The 13,803-nt window shown below is 32.1% G+C and overlaps 3 protein-coding genes across 3 annotated transcripts; 2 read left to right on the top strand and 1 right to left on the bottom strand.

Annotated features, from left to right (window-relative positions):
- Window positions 1-1,311: 1,311 nt before the first annotated feature.
- Window positions 1,312-2,015, top strand: LOC122723108 (14 kDa proline-rich protein DC2.15-like). Its single transcript, XM_043953950.1, has one exon. The coding sequence runs from the start codon at window positions 1,379-1,381 to the stop codon at window positions 1,790-1,792; it is 414 nt and encodes a 137-aa protein (XP_043809885.1). The 5' UTR covers window positions 1,312-1,378; the 3' UTR covers window positions 1,793-2,015.
- Window positions 2,016-3,169: 1,154 nt separating this feature from the next.
- Window positions 3,170-9,454, bottom strand: LOC122723151 (keratin, type II cytoskeletal 1-like). The gene is made up of 2 exons (XM_043954484.1): window positions 9,262-9,454; window positions 3,170-3,642 (listed from the first exon to the last, which is right to left on the bottom strand). The coding sequence occupies exons 1-2, from the start codon at window positions 9,452-9,454 to the stop codon at window positions 3,260-3,262; spliced, it is 576 nt and encodes a 191-aa protein (XP_043810419.1). The 3' UTR covers window positions 3,170-3,259.
- Window positions 9,455-11,929: 2,475 nt separating this feature from the next.
- LOC122722494 (14 kDa proline-rich protein DC2.15-like) lies at window positions 11,930-12,800 on the top strand. The gene has a single exon (XM_043953273.1). It carries the CDS (start codon window positions 12,016-12,018, stop codon window positions 12,640-12,642), a length of 627 nt encoding a protein of 208 aa, XP_043809208.1. The 5' UTR covers window positions 11,930-12,015; the 3' UTR covers window positions 12,643-12,800.
- The last annotated feature ends 1,003 nt before the right edge of the window (window positions 12,801-13,803 follow it).

The raw sequence follows: 13,803 nt of genomic DNA, 5'->3' as shown, positions 1-13,803 counted from the left end.
AGAGTGAATATATAAAATTATATGAACTTTTTGAGTTAAATATATAAATAAAATTAAAGTAAAATAAATAATATAATATTAAAGAAAGAGAAGAATATAAATAGAATATTTTTTTTGGTGTTAAAAATGATGCAGAAGGTTGGAGATAATACTGCACTATTTTAATGTAAAATATTAAAATAATGTAAAAAATGGTGCATAGGTGGCCATTCAAAATATTATATTATTAATTATATTATATGAATCATCTCATATTTTTAATAACAAAAATAGTTCATAACATTATAGTACTATAAAAATGAGCGACATATATTTACATGTGTACCCAAGTGGGCTAAGGCCCGAATATAATTTGCGGACTGTGGTGGGCTGGATGAGTGTGGACATTTTCTCTTCCAGATGGGCTTCGTTTATCCATCATCTTCTAACTTCTAATGTGTAAATATATTTAGGAAATCTCATCGCTCTGGGCCCCTGGCCATGGATTATATTAATAAACTTATTTATTTTTTAAAGTTATACTATAATTATTATTATTATTACAAATATATGTATATTTTATTTTATGTGCTCACAGAAATGAAATTTATATTTTTGCATATTGCGCCACTGCCACAACACAGCAGGTCTAATAAGTTTTCCCTACATATGTACGTATTATAGAATGAGATCAAGATCACATGCATGTCTTGTGAAGGGGTGAAAATGACACGTGCAGGCTGTTTCACACTCTTTGCTCCACTCTGCAGATTGTTTTCTCTGCATCATTCCCGATCAAGTTCTTGAAGGTTTTTAATTTATCCCCTTGAATTAACATATGTTTAGCAATTTTTATATACACTCGAATATACATACGCCTAATAATAAAATTTTAATTATATATCATAGTTTGAACCAATCATAATTATAAATAATGTGGGGGTATAGAGATAGTTTACATTCTGATATAGGCAAAATTTATCCTAGCTGGCATAGTAAAAAGATCAAATATTGGGAGAAATTATTCAAAAAATATTGGATGCAACAAGCTAGGATGCTGGAAGCCCTCTTGCAGATATAAAAAGTTTTGTACAGTGCAATATCATAATTGGCATGTGCACAAGAGAATTGCCAACTAACCAATTGGGAAAACTCCAAACTCTATAATAAGAAATGGCCTTATCCTGCACCTGCAAATTGCAATGCCAGGCTATGCCTCCAATGATCAATCCACTGCATCTACACGTAGATAGATTCGGGAATATTTCTAAAAAGATCATTGATTTCATCCCTAGCCCTGCTTAATCATCCATCTATATAAAGCCCATAGGCTAACAACTCACTTCACCATCTCCATCACTCTTTACTGAAACTAATAAAGCTCATATCTCAAAGACTAATGGCTTCAAGAGCCCTAACCTCCTCCACTGCCCTTCTCCTCACCTTCAACCTCCTCTTCTTCACTTTGGTGAGCTCTACCTATTGCCCACCGCCGACGCCAAAAGACCATGGCGGTCACCCAATCAAACCATCACCGGTACCATCAAATAAGGGTAGTTGCCCCAGGGACACTGTAAAGCTGGGAGTCTGTGTGAATCTGTTAAAAGATTTGTTAAGCGTTACAGTTGGAACCCCACCAAAGACTCCTTGCTGCAGCCTTATCAGCGACCTTGTTGATCTTGAAGCCGCTGTATGCCTTTGCACCACCATCAAAGCTAGCATCTTGGGCATTAACCTAAACCTTCCAGTGAACTTAAGCTTGTTGCTCAACTACTGTGGGAAGAAGGTTCCAGAAGGATTCAAGTGTGCATAAGTAAATGCACTATGCTTATTTCTAGTTGTATCTGAAATCTTATCAATTCTTGTGTTGTATGTTTCGGCTTCTTGGAGACATGCCATAACGTTTATGCAATAATTTCGTTTTGCCACCTTTTATTTTTCTCTTAAGCATAGAAGACTTGTTGTTTTCTTCAATATTCGCATTTGTATTGGTGTATTCAATTGCAACTGAAATTTAATTTGATTATTTTCTTTAATATTACTATCGCATTCATATTATTATATTATTTAATTAATAATTTCTTTTTTATTGTTTTATTTTTAGCACTTTTTAGTTCTATATTAGGTGTTTAATTTCTTAATTTTTCATCATTTTTATTTTGTAAAGTAATGTTTATAAATAAAATAATAACATACATTATTTGTAATATCATATAAATTATTATCATTATCTTTAGTGAAAAACTTGTTTTACTAACTTTATGTATGAGTTTATAATTAGACATAATAAAAGTATTTAATGAAAATTAATATTATAATGAATCAATGTTAAGTGTTATTTTGTTTCATAAATATGTATTTACATTATTTTTTAATACATTTATTCTATTTATATAAAATATTTATTAGATGCTTAATGCTAAATAACTATATGGCGTTTAGGGGGTAAGGGGGAATGCCCTACTTTGGTATGGTAAAAAGATGAATGGACGGGAAATTTTAAATTTCTTTTCTGCTTATTGCTTAGGGTTCCTTTTCTACGGGCTTGGGTTGGGCTTGTTTCCGGATTGGCCTAGATTTAGTTATTATATATTTTAGCTAGCTAATGGACAAGTTTCATACTCTTTATAGTAATAATAAAATGTCTAACAGAATTATAGTAAGAAAACGAAGAATCAGTTTAATCCATTTCACATGCAATTTTCCAAGCACTGCTTGCATCCACAGAATAATTAATTTTTAAACAAATATCTATATGTGACTCATTGTTGACTAATTAGCCTTTAATTACTAATTTAACTACTGGAATTTGCATTGACAGCTGGTTGAGCATGATTCATGGGAATATATTATTTCTACATCATGCTTCAGTTCGAAAAATTAAAATGAAAGTTCAAAAATTTAATTAATACAATTTGATCACTACTTAATCCATTAAATAAAAATGAACTTGAGAACATATTAACAAAAAGAGAAACGCTGCACACATGAATATGAGAAAAATATGAACTATAGAGATATCGGTGGATTCAGTACATTTTGAAAAATCAGCAGTGATATTATTTGATATTCATAATAATAATAATAATAATAATAATAATAATAAAATACTCGTATACTCATGCCAGGTTGCGCCCGATGATATCACGATGCAATACAATGCGTCCTCATGAATCGCATTTTAGATTTTAAAAAGGCAAGTAGTGCTTAACCTCCTTCTATAAAAGCCTCTAACCTTCAACATCATTTCCATATCCATCACTCTTCAAACTCTTGAAGCTTATATCTCAGAAACCAACCAAGAATCTCTAGCCACCTCATAATTTTGAGATATGGCTTCAAGAGCTGTAGCCTCTACTGCCCTTCTTTTATCTCTCAACCTCCTCTTCTTCACATTGGTGAGCTCTTCCTCTTGCCCACCACCCCCGCCAAAACCAAAGCTCCCTTCACCTAAACCAAGCCACCCATCGCCAAAGCCCAAAACCCCAACTCCAACCAACCCATCGCCAACACCAAGCAACCCGTCGCCAACACCAAGCAACCCATCGCCAACACCGAAAACCCCAACACCAAGCAACCCATCGCCAACACCGAAAACCCCAACACCAAGCAACCCATCGCCAACACCAAGCAACCCGTCGCCAACGCCAACACTCCCATCACCTAAACCAAGCAACCCATCACCTACACCATCAAAGGGTGCTTGCCCTAGGGACACACTAAAGTTGGGTGTATGTGTGGACCTGCTGAAGGGTTTATTGGGCATTACAATTGGTAAACCACCAACGACCCCATGCTGCAGCCTCCTCAAAGATCTTGTTGATTTGGAAGCCGCTGCTTGCCTTTGCACTACTATCAAAGCTAATCTCTTGGGCATCAACTTAAATCTTCCTATTGACCTTAGCTTGTTGCTCAACTCCTGTGGAAAGAAGGTTCCTGAAGGATTCAAGTGCCCATAAGTAGGCCTGTGCAATCGGTCGGTTCGGTTCCGAACCGAACCGAACCGAAAAAACCGAAAACCGAAGTGTTAAAATTTCAAAAACCGAAAAAACCGATTATGATGATATAACCGAACCGAACCGAACCGATAAAATCGGTTCGGTTCGGTTCGGTTCGATTCAAACCGAAATCTGCAATTTTTTAAAAAGTGATGAAATGCAACTATGAGATTGGAAGCAGAGGAGAATTACTCAAAAGTATTAAAATTCACAATAAAACAAAATTAACGAACCAGTGGATGAGGATAAGCCCTTCTCTCTCTCTCTTTAATCATCAAAACTGATTTTTAATTATTTTATTTTATTTTCTCTCTCTAACAACCTCCATATTTATCAGAAGAAATCTACAAATGGGATCTCCATTTCTGTTTCTTCTGTAATCTGTAATCTGTAATCCATTTCTCGAAGAACCCCATCTCTCAAATTCTTTATCTTTGCCTTCTTGTTTCAAATCTCAATGTCTGCAGCTTTAGACAGTAGTAGAGGGATGAGAGAGATCCAATCTTCTGGATATGTCCGCGGAGGGATCGTCTGCGTCGCCACGCCCGGGATCTTCGACTCGTTGCCGGAGAGTAGATTGGTAGATAAGGAGGAGGAGAAGGAGGCGGAGGCGGAAGTGAATGAATGTAGCTCATCGGCGTCCTCAACGACGTCGTCCATCGGAAAGAATAGCGATTTGTCGGGGAGAGAGTCATTAGATGGTCATGGTCGACGAGAAAGAGAAAGAGAATAATGGGTTTAGAGGATTCGTCGTCGTTAGGATTCGTCGTCGTTGGGTTTGGGGTGCTGGCCTGGGTTGGGTATCAGAGGGGGAGGGGGAGGGCTAGGCTCACGAAATCGGTTATTTCGGTTTGATCGGTTATTTAACACGTTTAAACCGAACCGAACCGAACCGAAAACCGAATAATTTTAAATATATTAACCGAACCAAACCGATCATCTCGATTAACCGAACCGAAAAACCGAAATTAATCGGTTCGGTTCGGTTTTTCGGTTTAAACCGAAATATGCACAGGCCTACCCATAAGTTCATTCCACGGGAAACCAAGTTAATTATTTTCAATATTTTCGTATGATTGCATATGCTTATGGAATTAAATTAATAAATTTATTAATATGATGTTATTTTATGTTTAATAAGGCTGTTTGCCTTTTTGCACTTCCACCTAAATTTGTATCGCTCTACAGAATTTTAAATTAGTAAAAAAACTGTATAATTTCGTATACGCAGCTTCTAACATTTTTATAAATTGATTTTATATTTTTTTACTGGGAACGAATATCGATGTTCTTTGGTGCTCAACTTGTGGATGGTGGAGAACAAAGCAACTGAAAAAGAAAAAAAAATACCCACCTAGGCCAACAAAAGACATGAAGGGCTTAATGCTGGTCATATATGTGTAGTTTTGGAAGCAACAATAGTTAAGCACGTGAGCCTAATTCTACTGATTCCATTTTCTCCAAGTAGATAGTATTTGTCCTAAATCAGTTTGACTGTTTAAAAATATTCTTGTTTCGTTTCTTTTTCTTAGAAATTAAATTCGTTTCCAATATTAATTAATCATTCATCTCTGGTTGATCATTCATTAATTACATTTATTCATTATTAACAGTTGGAGTAATTATACAATGAAATTAAATGATGATACCAAGTATAAAATAACATGATATACAAAGATAATAATGAGTCCATATGCATATGAGAATAGTTATTTTTTTTTAAAAAAATTACTTTTTAAGACCCATCACACATACATGCTAATCTATAATTGACTAGTGATTCCTTGTAGGTAATCCTTTATTTCGAATCACCATTTTATTCTATGATTTCTCCAGTTGAAGACAATGTCCATGGTGCAGAGTCTGGATTCTTTACCCAGAAGCCATGGGAATGCAGTCTCGTGGGTGAAGTATCCTGAGATTGCACTTATCTTTCTACTAGGTTTCCCACCTATGCCACTTCTACTATTTAAGTTTCCCAATGGGGTCATCTATCAACATTCCATTTAAGATGAGCAATTCTTAACTAAGATAATAAGCAGGTGGAGATAACCGATTAATCATATGCCTAGATTTGACTCGATTAGTCCAAGATTTCACTGTTAGCAAAAGGAAAAGTACTATGAATCAGACATGCTTTGTCAAAATACAAATGTATTTATTGTATTGTTGATTACTTTTACTTATATTTATTTGAGAACAAAATTATAACAGTGAACTTACATACAGAGATGAGTTTCACTTTGAGAAAATAAAGAAAAGGAAAAATTCAATGTGTGAAAAGATTTTTATCATCCATGCCAGCTTTAATTATTTCACAATGCATCAAGTACCCCATTCTAGAATGTTAATATTAAGAAAAAAAGCGTACACGAATTTATAATAATAGTCAAATTTATTTAATTGGTTATATTTCATCTGATATTTGAAGGAAGTTCACATGCATACTCACCGGCACATGCAAAAACAATAAACAAACAAATAAATAGAATTCTGGCCAGCATAGCATATCCTAAACTTGTACATTAAAAGTCAAGACTGCCATATGTATAATTTTGACTTATCTTTGGGTCGCAGAATAAATATAATAGTCTCCCCTGAATTTACGTATTCAGTTTTTGTTGACTATTATAAAAATAGCTAATTTACAGAAGAATTCGCAAATAAAAATAATAATAAAAAGAAATTCTCTCCCCCAACTCAAGGGATTTTGTCCATCCATCCATGGTTCTGGTCTGAGTTGTGAAGAATTTCATTGTGTATATATTGGGCACGGACCCAAAATCCCACGATCTGCACAACACCTCATGATTCGCTAATTTTTATTCACCATGATTTGCATTTTGAGGATCACTTCATTTTCATTTCTAATATTTAGTTTATTATATAATTTTTTTAAAAACTTCAGAGAACACAATAATATGGCGACAGAAAACTCAAGTTGAACTTTCCCTGTTTCTTTAATTAAAAAAAATCTTAAATTTTATTATAAAAAATTATATATTTTTATATTTACAAAAAAAATGCCTGCCATAAACAACAAAATTAAGTCGAAGATAATTAGATAGGACAAAGAAAAAAATGTAAAAAAGACCCCTATGCTGAAGACTCTATTTTGCTGAACTATAACATTAGCGAAATAAAAGATTTGACAAAAAAAAAAAGTAAAAGTGCGACAATAGAACTGAGATAGTATCGACCGAAACTCTAATATCTCAAGAGATATGAGTAGGCGATTGAAACAGAGTAAAAGCTAAAATAACAGAATTTACAGGTCACATGACAGTAACCTTAACTTATTATCAAATGAAGAACTTTTAGAAATGTTATTATCTCGCTGGTTGCTTAGAAATATTATTATCTCGTTGATTACAAGTGAATAACACCAAAATTATCTAACCAAATAATCAATTAGTTGACCAGAATCGTTACAAATTATAACAAAAATGGCAGCACTCAAAAATTAATTTCGCCAAGTCACATCAAAATTAATCTTTAAAATGCTTTTAGTAGAAAATAACCACACATATGAGCAATCTATAATAGCAGAAGGGAGAGAACAACTAGAAAAAACGTAACAATACTGCAAAAGGGATAATTCAAAATTAACATATCTTACTGTATATGTTAAATATAGTAAAAAGTGATAAAAAAAATTATCCTTATTTCAAAATTTACATATCTTACTGTATATGTTAAATATAGTAAAAAGTGATAAAAAAATTATCCTTATTTCAAAATTTTTAAATGTGTCAAAGTTTGAGAGAAATTAGCGATATAAAATATATATAATTTGACTCACTATTATTAAATACGAGAGAAATTAACGACATAAAATATATATAATTTAACTCGCTATTATTAAAATATTGTCATAACTTCTCCCACTAAAAAGAAAACTTTAGAAAATCAATCTTAGATAGCTTATAGCTAAAAAATAAAGGATGCATAATCAAAATTTAATTATTTTAAGGTATATAATTATAATTATAATTATAACTATAACTATAAAGGAAAGAGATAGAAAGGAAGCCAAATTTGTTACTTTATATCGATTGATTTGGTTATTTTTATTTTTTTACTATATAAATTAAATATATTATATATTATAATCTTAAATTTATTAATTTATATTTGAATATGTGAAATATTAATATTATTTAATTTATTTTACTTTTAAAAAATTAAATTAAACTAAAACTACTTTAACCAAATGGTTGGAAGTCATGAGCTATGCTATGAGCAGGCTTTCTTTCGTTGATCAGAAACCTTGCCCGCCATAGCTGAAATGCATCCATTTCTTCATATTTCTTGGTTCCGACCAACCGGTTTTAGTCTTGATTCAATAGTGGTGACTTTAGCCAACCCTTAACAAGTGTTATAGTCCAGTTTATGAATCATAACCCTTTAACTGGTTTAACTTCAGCTTCAATTTGGGCATATTCTAGTTCAGTTGATAGTTTAAATCAGAATGCAACTAAATTTGTGATGAGAATGCTCATCAACGGTGAGACAAAGTAATATTTTTGAAAGAGTGGATATAGAAAATGGTATTTTATTTTTTCATAAGATTATGTATGTTGCAAGTTCAAGCAAGGGCCATGAGGAAGTATAAGAACTTTACCCACGTCCCTACAAAAGCAAAGCAGTACATTTATGATATCGATATTTCATATAGTATGACACATACTTGACATTCTATATTTTTTTAAAAGAAATGACAGTTTGCTTGATAAATTATATAATGATGCAATTAATGCAATATGTTCTCACGAATCACATTTTAGATTTTTAAAAGTCAAGTAGTCCATATCTCCTTCTATAAAAACCTTAATCTTCTCCGCCATTGCCATATACTCTTCTAACTCTTGAAGCTTATATAGCACAAACCAACCAAGAATTTCTAGGCCCCCTTAATTTTGAGATATGGCTTCAAGAACTGTAGCCTCCATTGCCCTTCTTCTGTCTCTCAACCTCCTCTTCTTCACATTGGCGAGCTCTTGCTCTTGCTCAACACCGTCACCATCACCAAAGCCGAAAGCCCCTGCTCCTCACGCGAACAACCCATCGCCCAAGCCAAAAACTCCAGCCCCGAGCAATCCATCACCGAAGCCAAAAACTCCAGCACCAAGCAATCCATCACCGAACCCAAAAACTCCAGCACCAAGCAATCCGTCGCCAAAGCCAAACAACCCATCGCCAACTCCAAACCTCCCTTCGCCTAAACCAAGCAATCCATCACCAACTCCAAAACTCCCTTCGCCTAAACCTAGCAACCCATCACCTGCACCATCAAAGGGTGCTTGCCCTAGGGACACATTAAAGCTGGGTGTATGTGTGGATCTGTTGAAGGGTTTGTTGGGCATTACAATTGGTAAACCACCAACGACCCCGTGCTGCAGCCTCTTGAAGGATCTTGTTGATTTGGAAGCCGCTGTTTGCCTTTGCACTACCATCAAAGCTAATCTCTTGGGCATTAACCTAAATCTTCCTATTGACCTTAGCTTGTTGCTCAACTCTTGTGGGAAGAAGGTTCCCGAGGGATTCAAGTGCACATAAATTCATTCTGCTCAACTTCTTATTAAAAAAAAAAAAAAATCATTCTACTCGATTTCGATATGGTTATCGCATTAAATCAATAATTTATTAACATGTTTTGATTTTATAGATGAAAAAGGCTTGGTTGTCTTTTTCATGTTCAGCTTAATTCATTTGTATCGCTCTAGATAATTTATGTAAAAGTAATTTATATTTTCGTATCATAATTCAGCTTCTTTCATTTTCATAGATTTAAGAAAGCAACAACCTCTTTGTCAAATAATAACAACAAAACAAAACATAATCAAAAGAAAGCAGTATATTAAATCATTACTACATGCGGTACACTCTTTGCTTTGCTAAGGAATCAATAAACCTATCATGACTCCATGCATTTAGACCCACCATATATACATGTTATATTAATAACATCCATGGTGTAGAGTCCAAATTCTTTGCTCAGAAGCCATGGGAATGTAGTCTTATGGGCGATGCATCCTGAGATAATTACACTTCCCTTTCTACTAGGTTTTCGACCTTTGCCACTTCTACTATTTAGGTTTCCTAATTGATCATATATCAACATTCCATTTAAGATGAGCAATTCTTAATAAGAGAATAAACAGGTGGAGGTAACCAACCAATCATATATATGCATGCGACTCGATTAGTCCAAGATTTCACTTTTAAAGAGGTCATCAGCAAGACAAATTATATCAGATGTGCTTTGTCAAAATACAGACATATCTGTTATATTTTGATGTAGCCCATTCGATACAGCGATCAACGTATCTCAATTAGAAAAAATGTATTGAATTATTAGACTTGCTGATTCTTGGGAATCCCCTTTGGTGGTGTTTCCTCCACATGCATTTCATTCTTGTATTAATATAACTTTTGTGCTTATAAAAAAAAAAAGACTGGAGGACGTAATTCTTAAATCTTAAATGGAAAAAGAAAGTTTAAATCATATAAAAATTACTTGTAATTATAATTATTTGGAAATGAAATTATAACAACCATGAATTTATAAGTTTAGCCTGATAATAAATGCATTTGAATAAATCTGAGAGATCTCAGATTTTATTCTCTCAATTTTCCAATCCTCCAACCCTCATTTCAAAAAAAAATATCTGTAAAGATGAATTTCACTTTGATAATGTAAAAGGAAAGGAAAAATTCAATGTGTAAAAAGATTTTTATCATCTATGCCAGCTTTACTTATTTCACAATGCATCAAGTTTACATGGCATCCAAATTAAATATATAAAATTAGTTTAATTATTCATAATATATATATATATATATATATATATATACATACATGTAGACCACACATTTTCCTTTGTTTTTTTTTTAAAGATAAAAACAATGGTTATATTTGATGTGATATTTCAGGAAAGTTCACATGCATATTCATCAGCACATGCAAAAACAATAAACAAATAATAATAATAATAATAATAATAATAATAATAATAAAAAGAAATTCTCTCCCCCAACTCAAGGGATTTTGTTTTTTCCATCCATATATATATATATATATATACATGGTTGTGGTCTGAGTTGTGAAGAAATTTCATTGTGTATGCAATGGGGACGGACCCCACGATCTGCATAACACCTCATGATTCGCTAATAACGTGATTTGCATTTTGAAGATCACTTCATTTTCTTTTTTATTTTTATGATTAAATCAATTATTAATCTTGATTAATTCAATGGTGATGACTTTAGCTAGCCATCCCTTAACAATTGGTTATGGTCCAACTGGTTTAATTTCAGATCTAATTTGGAAAGATTCTAGTTGAGTTGAAAGTTTAAATCAGACAAAGTAATATTTTTTGAAAGATTGGATATAGAAAAGGGCATTTTTATTTTTTCATAAGAAACTTGTTATTATTGCAGGGTTATAGCGATTTTCTTAAAATGTTCATAATTTGTTTTAATATGATTTAAATAAATTTTTTGTTTGATATGATTTATTTTATAAAAATAAATTTAAATAAATTTTAGTAAAATCATTTATTTTTATAAAAAATGAATTATTTAATTTTAGATAAAAACAAATTAATATAAAAAATTAAATTAAATTTTTATAAAATTTCTGATTTTAAAAAAGATTATCCACAATACTGATTGCAAATTTAAAAACGGATTACGAGAAAATTAAAAGAAAATAACTTTACCCATGTCACTCTATAAAAGCAAAGCAGTACATATATAATATCGATATTTCATGCAGTATAACACATATTTAATATTTAAAAATAAAAATAAAAAAATGACAGATTGCTTGATAAATTATATAATGATAAAATTAATGTAATGTGTTGTCATGAATCACATGTTACATTTTAAAAGTCAAGTGGTGCTGCATCTCCTTCTATAAAAACCTTAATCTTCACCACTATTTCCATATGGCTAAGTACTCTTCTAACTCTTAAGCTTACATACCACAAAACAACTCAGAATTTCTAGGCCCCCTTAAATTGGAGATATGGGATCTACAACTGTAGCCTCCATTGCCCTTCTTCTGTCTCTCAACCTCCTCTTCTTCACATTGGCGAGCTCTTGCTCTTGCTCAACACCATCACCATCACCAAAGCCGAAAGCCCCTGCACCTCACCCCAACAACCCGTCCCCCAAGCCAAAAACCCCAGCCCCAAGCAATCCATCACCAAAGCCAAAAACTCCAGCACCAAGCAATCCATCGACAAAGCCAAACAACCCATCACCAAGCAACCCATCGCCAACTCCGAATGTCCCTTCGCCTAAACCTAGCAATCCATCACCAAGCAACCCATCGCCAACTCCAAAACTCCCTTCGCCTAAACCTAGCAACCCATCACCTGCACCATCAAAGGGAGCTTGCCCTAGGGACACACTAAAGCTGGGTGTATGTGTGGATCTGCTGAAGGGTTTGTTGGGCATTACAATTGGTAAACCACCAACGACCCCATGTTGCAGCCTCCTGAAGGATCTTGTTGATTTGGAAGCCGCTGTTTGCCTTTGCACTAACATCAAAGCTAATCTCTTGGGCATTAACCTAAATCTTCCTATTGACCTTAGCTTGTTGCTCAACTCCTGCGGAAAGAAGGTTCCTGAAGGATTCAAGTGCCCATAAGGATTCAATTGAATTATTTTCAATATTTTCCTATGCTGTTTGCGTTATGCTTATCGCATTAAATCAATAATCTATCAGTATGTTTTCATATCCAATTTAATTATGTATCGCTCTAGATAATTTTAGTAAAAATAATTTATATTTTCATATTATAATGCAGCTTCTATCATTTTCATAGATTTATTTATTTTTGCTGGTTCATGAGAACGATACCATTTTGTAATTTTTAAAAAAAAAACAACTTAAATTTAATAAATTCATAAAAAATGTGTATTTTTTATAAAGTAATTATTTTGTGGAAAAATCACTAAATTAATAAAATCGTATTATAGAGGTAATAACATATTTTTGTAAACAATCTAATAAAATATTATTTTCAAGTAATAATAATATTATTAATTTAATATAATTTTATTATATTAATTAAAAAACATGCTTATATATTTAAGTAAATATATTTTATTAATTTAATATATTTTCTATAAAATGATCACTTTAAAAAAATAAATATTATTTTATTTAACTTTAGAATTTAAAATATATAATTTTCATAATATTTTAGCTCATTTTCATAATTAAGTAAATTTACTTTATTTTTTATTAAATAACAATAACATTAGAACTCTCAAACTACTTAGAATAAATTATACCAACGTTCACAGAACTTATACAGACAGCACTCTCTTTTTTATTAATCGTAACATTTCAACGTGTCAATGGAATTTCGCAAGGATATGTATGAGCTGCCTCGTTACTGGATTGAGATTCCAGATTTTCTGGAGTGTACTCTTTTGTAGGATATTTCTTAATGAAAGTTTATTTTTCCTAAGAAAAAAAAACAGAAAGTGTCATTGAAATTTTATCAACTAATTCTCAATTTTAATAATTTAAAAAAAATGTTCAATGAAGATAAAAATAAATAAATAAAAAATTCAGTGGAGCATCCAACCGAAATCGTTAAAGTCTATCAAATAAGATTTTTATGATATGGTGTAATTATTTTTTGAGAAATTAATTATTTAATTTCTATAATATAATAAAATTAATTAGTTAATTTTTTTATTTTAAAAAAACATATTAAAATATTTTTAACATTTTAAAAATTCTACTAATTAATTTTTCTATTTTTAAAATAAAGAGATCAATTAGTAGTTTTGACAT

Source organism: Manihot esculenta, chromosome 2 (assembly GCF_001659605.2).
Source record: "Manihot esculenta cultivar AM560-2 chromosome 2, M.esculenta_v8, whole genome shotgun sequence".
Lineage (NCBI taxonomy): Eukaryota > Viridiplantae > Streptophyta > Magnoliopsida > Malpighiales > Euphorbiaceae > Manihot > Manihot esculenta.
This window is presented reverse-complemented; position numbering and strand designations above follow the sequence as displayed.

Bases quoted from the DNA above. Each gene is read 5' to 3' on its own strand.
- LOC122723108 (XM_043953950.1), top strand. From the start codon at position 1,379: ATGGCTTCAAGAGCCCTAACCTCCTCCACTGCCCTTCTCCTCACCTTC.
- LOC122723151 (XM_043954484.1), bottom strand. From the start codon at position 9,454: ATGCCCAAGAGATTAGCTTTGATGGTAGTGCAAAGGCAAACAGCGGCT. The intron at 3,643-9,261 runs GTGATGGGTTGC...TGCTTGGTTTAG, and splicing joins AGCACCCTTTGATGGTGCAG to GTGATGGGAGTGTTGGCGTT.
- LOC122722494 (XM_043953273.1), top strand. From the start codon at position 12,016: ATGGGATCTACAACTGTAGCCTCCATTGCCCTTCTTCTGTCTCTCAAC.